Source organism: Mesitornis unicolor, unplaced genomic scaffold (assembly GCF_000695765.1).
Source record: "Mesitornis unicolor isolate BGI_N332 unplaced genomic scaffold, ASM69576v1 scaffold2090, whole genome shotgun sequence".
NCBI lineage: Eukaryota > Metazoa > Chordata > Aves > Mesitornithiformes > Mesitornithidae > Mesitornis > Mesitornis unicolor.
This window is the reverse complement of record NW_010157365.1, coordinates 33,544-42,250: the sequence shown is the minus strand read 5'-3', so window position 1 is coordinate 42,250 and position 8,707 is coordinate 33,544. Positions and strand designations below refer to the sequence as shown.

Genomic DNA, 8,707 nt, shown 5'->3' with positions numbered 1-8,707 from the left:
AGCCAGCCAGGTCCTCTCCTGGCTTCTCCAGCATCTGGTTCCTCTGTTTTCATGCCCTTCCTTCTTGGTCCCCTTCACCTGCTCTCTTCCTCTCCTCCTCACTGTGACACGTCCTGCTCTTGTCCTTCTCATGCACTTGGTTTTTGCAGCAGATAAATCACTGCCGCCTTTGCTGGAGAGCCAGCCTTGAATCTGTTCACAGCGCTCATCTGTGAATTAGGTGGTTGCTCCTGGGCTGGGATCATTCCTGAGAGAGGGAGCATCCTGCAGCATGTGGCTTCTCCTTTCCAAGCTCCTTCTGATCCCAAATCACTGCTAAGCATTACATTCCCATTGCATTTGCCACACTAAAGATCAGGATGAACTAAAAGGTGTCAGTGCCACCGCTGGGTTGCAAGCAGAGGTTGGACACATCCCCAGTGGGATGCAGGGATGCTGCTAGCTTGCCCAGCTCTCCAGGACCTTCCTGGCTTGCTCAGGCTTTCGGTCAGATGTGCCTCGATGGACACCGTGCACCATCGCCAGCATCGCCACTGAGCAGCAATTGCAGTTTCTGGGGATGCAAGGGGAAAAGCCTCCCAGGCTCAGGGGGTGCAGGCTGTGCATGGAGCATCCCTGGCTTCGCAGCACCACCAGGCAGGATCCTCCCGAAAACCGGGCGTCCGGGGGCAGCGAACCACGGCGCTGGGTGGTTTCTGGCTGGTGCGGCGGTGGCTCCATAACCATAAAACAGTCTGCTGCTGCCTGTCAGTGCGCGTGGGGCTAAGGCCCTCCCGGGACAGCCTTGGCCTCTTGCTTGGTCCAGGCTTGAGCTGCTCCTTTTTAACAGAGACACTTTTCCCCCAGCAAAACTGGCAGCCTGTAAAAACGTGTCAGCGTTTCAGTTTTTTCACAATTAATGAGGTGAAACATCCTCGGAAACATTTCGCTGTAATGTTTCTCCAGTAGCTGAGCCTTGCCCGTCTCTTAAATTTTTCATGTACGCCACTTGAGCCGAGAAAGTTTCCTTCGGACTCAGCACATTTGGACCCCCCCCGGCTTCAGTTCCCCCCACAGAGCCTCTGGCATTCCCGGGGTTTTCAGGAGGCTGGGGCTGGGCTGGAGGAGGAGCAAGGAGCAGTGGTGGGTTGGGGTGAGGAGGCCGGAGCCCACTCCCAGCACCAGGGGAGCCCAGGGGGCTTCTCCCCTGGGGAGTGGAGTGAAACCACCCAAAAACCAGAATTATACCAGAGTTTTGCCCCTGAGCTGCGATGCTGCATTGGTCCCATGCACCCAGGCTGGGATCACTGGTGGGTGCAGGAAAGGCCTGTGGTTGGGCAACCCAGCACACATGGAGGAGTGTCTTCCCAGCTGCTTCTCAGCCCCCCTGGATATCCTGGGGTGATTTTGAGAGATCAAAGACATGCAGTGGCACAGGCAGCTCCCACTACCACTTCTGTGACAAACCCTGTGCTGCCTGCAAGGGGGGACAACCCCCAGCTCCCCCTTGGTCTATAGAGCATCTCTCCTGACATCCCTCTTTGCCATAAATCCCCAGTGTGGGCGGGTAAAGCCCCCCAGGGAAGTCCCAGGCTGTCCCCAACCACATCCGAAGGCAGGGCAGTGCTGGCAGAAAGGAAATTCAGCTGCACTCGGCTGTCCATGCACCCCAAATCACCCCCTCATGGCTTTGAGTGCCTCACCTGAAAGTTATGGGATGAATAGGAGCTGGCATGGGTGGACACCGCGGGGGTGAATTCTCAAACCCAAGAGCTTTGCTCTGGCGCTGCTTGCCACAATCCGAAGGGAAACGCTTCCTCCCCATCGCATGATTTAGAGGAACAAGTTAAACAATTGCACATGAAACTTTGGCGGACGTCATCGCCGGAGCTCTCCTCACTTCCCCGGAGTATTTAAAGGGATGAAGGGAGTCCACATGTTTACCGAGAGAGAGACCATGGGAGAAACTAAAGACATTGTTTTTCCAAAGGATTTCTTGGCTGTAAAAGGCCTCCACCACCCTGCGGCTTCCCTGATGAAGGCCCAGCGTTAATTTGTTAAATCCACATCAAGTGCCCGGAGAACCCGTTGTTTATTTTTGCTAATTCAGCCGGCCGAGATCAAATTGGGGTTTTATTTGTTAAGGATAAACCTTAATTAATAAAAGCTATTTATTTGGTTAAAGTCGGCTGCAGCCTGAGGGTCAGATATGCCGCGATCATTATTTCAAGTAAAACAAACCCAAAACGTCTCTCAACAGTTTGAAAAACGTAGAAACTTAGAGGGCTGAATTTATTTGTCTTAGGAAGAATTTACAGCTAATTCCCTCCAGGCTATTTCAACCCTTAAATTATACCCAAGAAGAAGAAAGGGGGAAAAAATGCTGTTCCAGGCAGAGAGGGGAAGTAAACGGTACGGCAGATTTGATCGTTTGGCTGGGGAGGTGAAAAATTTAAAGCTTAAAAGGTCCTTGGCAAACTGCGCGCAAATAAATGGAACGCGTGAAATAATTTAACGGCAGAAAACTGTTCGGGGCTCCGGGGTCTGCAGCGCAATGGAAAATGAAACACGTTGGAGGAGATGTCGGCTGGATTTTTTTTGCAGGAGAGGGTTGAACTCGCTCCCTCCTGGCACGGGCCTCCCAAAAATTGGGGTATTTGCACCCCAAAGCCAAGTGGCAGGGCTGGAGCCAGCAAAACCTGTCCTAGGATGTGGCTGTGCACTGGGGGGGGGTTTGCAGCATCACTGGAGGCAGAGACAGGCTTGCAGGGACGGTGCTGGGCAAACACCGCACTCTGTGATGCGCATTTTGCAAAGAAATGCCCCAAAATGAGTATCCAGAGGTGGGAGACTGAGCACGGTTGGAGCCCACCACCAAAAGCCATCCCAGAGGATGAGCTGCCCCACCGGAGCATCGCTGCCTGGGGACATCGCAGTCCCTGGGGCTCAGGCTGGGATTTTAAATGCCGGTTAGGTCTGGATCACAGCTGCACGGAGGTCGTTTATTGCTTGCTAATGGAGGTCGTAAGTCAACGCTGAGGCCTCGGTGGAAATCTAGTGAAAATTACCTCTTTACAGCACTCGGCGGCTGCTGCGCAGGAGGCTGGGGGCCCTGCCAGTGTGAGGCCTCCCTTGGCAAGCCCCACGCCCAGGCTTTGGCAGCCACAGCCCACCGGGTCCTTCCTACCAAAAACTGATGGAGGCACAGAGGGAAAGGGCAAGAGCCAGACGAGCGGATTTGGTCCCCACGCCGCTGAACCAGCGCAGCTCTGCCCCAGCGATGCTGAGGCCATCAACTTTGCAAATGGGGTTGGACCAGTTTTTCCCCAGTTCCCGGTTGCAGGGTGGCTTGCCAGCACGGCACTGACCAGTATTTCCAGTGTTGGTGCTCCCACATGGAGAAGGCTTTTGGGTTGAGTCCCAGTACCCCATGGCATTCGTAGGGCAAAGCACCAGCCCCCAGGCTGCATTACCAGAGGTTGAGCATCGTGGAGAGGAGACTGGAGGCCATATCCAGCATCCTAAAACTCATCCATAGCATGGGCAAAAAGTCTCAAGTCTTTTCTAGCACACTGAGGCAATTGAAGGCTTTTTTTGTGGAGCGCACCAGGCCCATCCCATTCCGTGCAAAGTCCCTGTGCCTCCCTCTCCCCATCCTCCCCCCATGTCATCTTTCATTTTTCGGTAATGTTATCCCTGCCGTTTCTCCCCTTCCCCTGCATTTTCTTTCCCTTCAGCGGAAATTGTAATCAGTGGAAGATAAATACACCAAAGGCGAAGGTGGCTGAGGGGGGTGGCTCAGGAGTCCCCTCTGACTTTGGGCTTGGACAACCAAGCTGAAGCTTCCAGCTGTGCCCCAAACAAACCCCCAGATTATAACTGACAAGGGCAGGGGTGTGTCTTTCTTCGTAACCTCCCCAAGCACTGAAAGACAGCGGCGAGCTGGTTTTTAACTTTGCGGAATTACAAACTCTTATTCCTGGAAGCTCATCGGGATGGGGAATTTCTTTCCAATTCCTCCATCAATGTGTCAGTGAATCTGGTTAAATCCAACTCCCGCGGATGGGTGGCAGTGAGGCGGCGAGGGGGGTCTTCAGGGACCCAACCCATCCCCTTCCCTGTTCCTTCCCCAATGCCACAGAGCACTCAGCGATGCTCATTTTTGGAAAGCTGATTTGGGGTTATTAAAGCATCTTTGATAGAAGGGATCCAGCCCGGCTTTGCACACTGTAAACCTGTCAGACGCACGCCGCCAGCAATTAGGGTGGCATTTATCTGGTCCCACAAGCCTGCGGTGCCTCAGCTAATGGGGAAAAGATGTCGATCTGTCACCAAGGCTCATCCTTCAGCAGACCCTGGCAAGTCCCGGGCCTGGAGCTGCCTCCCTGCACGATGGGGTAGAAAATGGGGAAATGAGGGAATGAACATAGCAGAGAATTGAGCTGAAAAGTAAAGGTTTTAGGGGAGGTGTGAGTAGGTGGGGAAGGGGTTTTGATCACCAGCATCCTCTCAGAGAAGCTCCCTGGAGCATCCCACAGGGTTTTGTGGTGCAGGAGAAGGTCCCTCCATTTAAACCAGCAATGGGGGCAGAGCAAAACGGTACAGCCCAGGGCTTGCAGCTCCCCACCCACCCAGGAATTGCCAGTACCCAGACACATCCTGACCCAACTCTGGTCTTAAATCTTCATCCCTGCATGCCTGCCAGCCCCAGATGGGAATCACCTAACACCACCCAGCTCCATGGCCATTTAGCTCTTGCCTTCGGAGGTTTAGGGAGACAGAAACTAGCCAGAAATGGGGCCAGATCCTATGGAGCTGGTTTGAGAGTTAATTTAAGAAACCTTTGCTCCTCCTCCTCGCTTTCAGCCAAATTAGGGGAGGTGGGAGAAGCCATCACTTATGGAAAAGTCCTGTAGTAAGATTTTAAATGGAGATTAAACCAAAGGAGGTTTATAAATTTTATTTATACATTTACTAGGGTTCTGTTGAAATCATTGCTTGCTTAGTGGAGGGCAATGGGTGCCCTTGGTGATGGCATTTTCTGAACCAAGCCCTAGTCTATAATTTCCCCAGAAGCCCTACAGGGTGGCCATAAATTGACAAGGAAACGTCGCTCACCCTGTTTCATCCCATAGGTCCTTCCCAGCCTGGTGGTTCCCATGTCAGTCCCAGGCTCCCGGAAAACTCAGAGACAACCATGGCTGGACTTCATGTATTTTAATCCAGCAGCTCGTTAGCTCACTGAAGGAAAACAGGACCAAAAAAGGAGTTTTAACTAAAAGGGGCAACTAGAAAGCAGAGGCTGGCAGAACATTTGAAGCTGCAGGAACAAGGGGAATCTGGGGAATTTTATTTGTGAGCCTTTAAACACGAACGGCAGTGAAGGGCAGCCTGTGGTTCTCTGGCCACGGAAAGGGCCTCAAACCCACATGTATTTCAGGCACGGTGCCGCCCATCGTGTCTTTGCCTAACCAGGAGGGTCATGGCTCAAATACAAGAGCATGGGCTGTTTCCAACCCAAGGGATTGTCAACCAAGGTTCTGAATTATCCAGAATTAAGATCCAAGAAGGTCCAAGGTCTGACCCTGAAGATCTTGGAACCCATAGTTTCCTCCTGCTTAACAGCTTAGTGGTGACTTGAAGCAGGAGAGTTAACATCCCGTCCAGTAGAATTTGTTACTTGCTGAAAACACTGCACAGCTATTTAATAAGTATCAAGATAGCTTATTAGCAAGTATTTACTCCTTGAGCATATTCAGAGAGTGGTAATTCCTTCCATCATGGCCTCTGCAATGATACAGAGCAGAAAACCCCAATATAACCCTGCTATGAATCAGAATGTCATAAAACTATTAACATTTCAAATAATTCCAAAATACTTTCCCACCAGTAGGTACAGATTGGATCCAGATGCTTTATTAACAGCAAAAATAATTAACCAGTACCTCTATAAGGAAGAACAACAGCGAGACGTGTTCCCCATGAAGCCTTTGCAGGCAGCTGACTGGGTATCTCGGAAAATAAGACTTCATAAGCTTGCCTAAACCTGATGATATTAGTGACAAAGAGGAGATTAATCTCAGTCTGGCTGACAGCCCAAGATCAATACTGAGAAACTGAACTACACCCTCAGCTTCATGTTTCCATGAGCCAGCAAAGCCAGAAATAAACGCTGTGGAGGCCAAGCTCTGTGAGACACAATGATGTTTGGTCCTAGCTCTGAAGACCAGAACTGGATGAGCAGATGCCTGGCTGCAGCCCTGTGTCACCCTGGGGACAGGCTACAGATGGGGTTTCAGAGGGTGCTGGAGGTGGGAGCTGAGGCCCAGATCTCAGAGATGTCTTGGTGCTGATTTTCCATCACTATCCATGAAAGCTTGGCCTAAACCCTAAAGCCTTAGCAAAAGCCAAGCCCAAGACACCCCGTGGACATGTCCCTGATGCAGGGGGTGTGTGAAATGCAGTCCCAGCAGTCTGGGACAAGTCCTGCCCTAGAGTCCATTGAGACTGGTATCCAAAGTCTGGTCCTGGGTGGTTTTAGCCAGATGTGAAGCCACTACAGGTCTTTGCAAATGTTGGGTTTAACCCTAAGCTCCAGCAGATCCTGAAATAAGTTTTGGTTCTCATGGGTCTCACATGGGTCTGGCTCTCACGTGGCCTCTTCTGTGCTTTCTCCACAGGCGAGAGCTTGAGTCCCAGCCGCGGAATGGCCAAGAGGAAGAAGAAGCAGAGGAGGAACCGCACCACCTTCAACAGCAGCCAGCTGCAGGCACTGGAGAGGGTCTTCGAGAGGACGCACTACCCTGATGCCTTTGTGCGAGAGGAGCTGGCGAGAAGGGTCAACCTCAGTGAGGCAAGAGTCCAGGTGAGCAAAGGTTTGTGTGGGAGAAGACAACACCCTCTGCCTTGTCCCCATGTGGGAGCAGGGACCATCCCATCCCTTGTTTCATCCTGCACATGACCATGATGGGTAGGATGGATGCTTGGGACATCCCTGCTTACATCAGGTCCCTGCTGACCACCTTCCCTCCCTGCACAGGTGTGGTTTCAGAACCGGAGGGCCAAGTTTCGCCGTAATGAGAGGGCAATGCTGGCCAACAGATCGGCATCGCTCCTCAAGTCCTACAGCCAAGAAGCAGCCATTGAGCAGCCCATGGCACCGCGGCCCACCACACTGACCCCAGAGTATCTCTCCTGGACCAGCACCTCCCCGTACAGGTAGGTGCAGCCGCTGGAGGAGCTGGGGAGGAGGTGGCCATGGGGCAGGCTGCCTAAAGACCATCCCCACTGCCACAGGAGTGCAGCCCTGTGCTGCTGCTGAGGAGATGGGGGATATTTCGGGGCCAAAAGGAGCTCGTCAGGATTTGCTTTGGGAAACTGTTTCAGCCCTGTCTGAGCAACCTTTCCCCACTGCTGAGTGGGCTTCCCTGTCTCCATGCATTTTGGGCCCTGGTCCTCGCAAGGGATTTGCTTGGCCTCACATTGACCCTTCCCCACAACTCAGCACGGGAGGTGGCACAGGTCCCCTCTGGTTCCCAGCTCTCCACGTCCAGCCATCTCATCCAAAAGCTCAAGGCAGGGCCTCCTGGTGCATAGTTTGAGGGGTTCCCACGTGCATCCAGCCACATAAAAATGCCGAAGCCGTGACTGCTCTTGTGGGAGTTATCCAAGAGGGAACAGCCGGTCTGGCCCAGGAATTCGGCAGGACTGTGTGGGGCACGGGGACTCCTCCATGGGCCATGCCTCATCCCTCCCCTGCTCCCTCCCCGCAGCACTGTGCCCTCCTACAGCTCCAGTGGGACCACGACGCCCGCCCAAGGGGTGAACATGGCCAACAGCATTGCCAGCCTGCGCCTCAAAGCCAAAGAGTTCAGCCTTCACCAGAACCAGGTGCCGACTGTGAACTGACCGGGGCAAAGCCCACCCCATGGCCTCATCCAGGATACAGCGTGGAGCTCCTGTGCCGGTCCAGGACAAATCCACCACCCGCCCAACCCATGTGCCACTCATGCAATGTCTCAGCACCTCTCCTTTCCTCTCCTCCTCTCTTTTGAAGGTAGAGTCAGTCCCAGGCCGAAGTGGCACGTAATTATAACCACATATGGAGCAAACTTGGTTAGAAACTTGCTTTTCCGCACACCCTTATAATAAAGGCTATATATACACACACATACCCCCCACGCGCTCTTTGAGGACAAACAGACTTGCCAAGGGAACAAGAATTTGCTTCCAAACATGGAAGGATCTTGGACTATTGGATTTGACCAATTTGGGTATCTTGCCCAGAGAGCCAAAATGTTATTGGGTCTTCTCCTCCCGCAGGGACAGCACGCGGTGGTGGGAGGATCGCGAGCCCCCCTTTCCGCCGGGCTGTGACTTGCGGCGTTCAACCGCACGCGCCAAAGCCGACCCACGCGTTCACCTCTTTGTACATCCCCAGCCATGATGCTTGGGAGAGACTTTAGGAAACCAATGGCTTGCCCCTGCCAGCCCTGTGCACCACGCTGCCTGCATTTAGGAGCTGCCTATGTCAATGGCATTGGGGTTTGTACCTTCCCAGAGGGGCAAGGAGGGCTAGAGCCTCTTGACAGACCTGCTCAGAGCTTGTGAGCTCTCCTGCAAGCTGGGGGGAGCATCGCCAGGCCCCTCACAGGCACCGCTGCCCTGTCTTGATGGGTTTGCCAGCAATTCTGCAGAGCCCCAGGACATTGAACCGTCCCAGGGAAAG

At 53.1% G+C, this 8,707-nt stretch overlaps 1 protein-coding gene across 1 annotated transcript; it reads left to right on the top strand.

Moving 5' to 3' along the window:
• Window positions 1–6,604: 6,604 nt before the first annotated feature.
• Window positions 6,605–8,252, top strand: PRRX2 (paired related homeobox 2). The gene is made up of 3 exons (XM_010179622.1): window positions 6,605–6,844; window positions 7,019–7,197; window positions 7,752–8,252. The coding sequence occupies exons 1-3, from the start codon at window positions 6,605–6,607 to the stop codon at window positions 7,885–7,887; spliced, it is 555 nt and encodes a 184-aa protein (XP_010177924.1). The 3' UTR covers window positions 7,888–8,252.
• Window positions 8,253–8,707: the final 455 nt, after the last annotated feature.

Bases quoted from the DNA above. Each gene is read 5' to 3' on its own strand.
- PRRX2 (XM_010179622.1), top strand. From the start codon at position 6,605: ATGGGTCTCACATGGGTCTGGCTCTCACGTGGCCTCTTCTGTGCTTTC. The intron at 6,845-7,018 runs GTGAGCAAAGGT...CTCCCTGCACAG, and splicing joins TCAGTGAGGCAAGAGTCCAG to GTGTGGTTTCAGAACCGGAG. The intron at 7,198-7,751 runs GTAGGTGCAGCC...CCCTCCCCGCAG, and splicing joins ACCAGCACCTCCCCGTACAG to CACTGTGCCCTCCTACAGCT.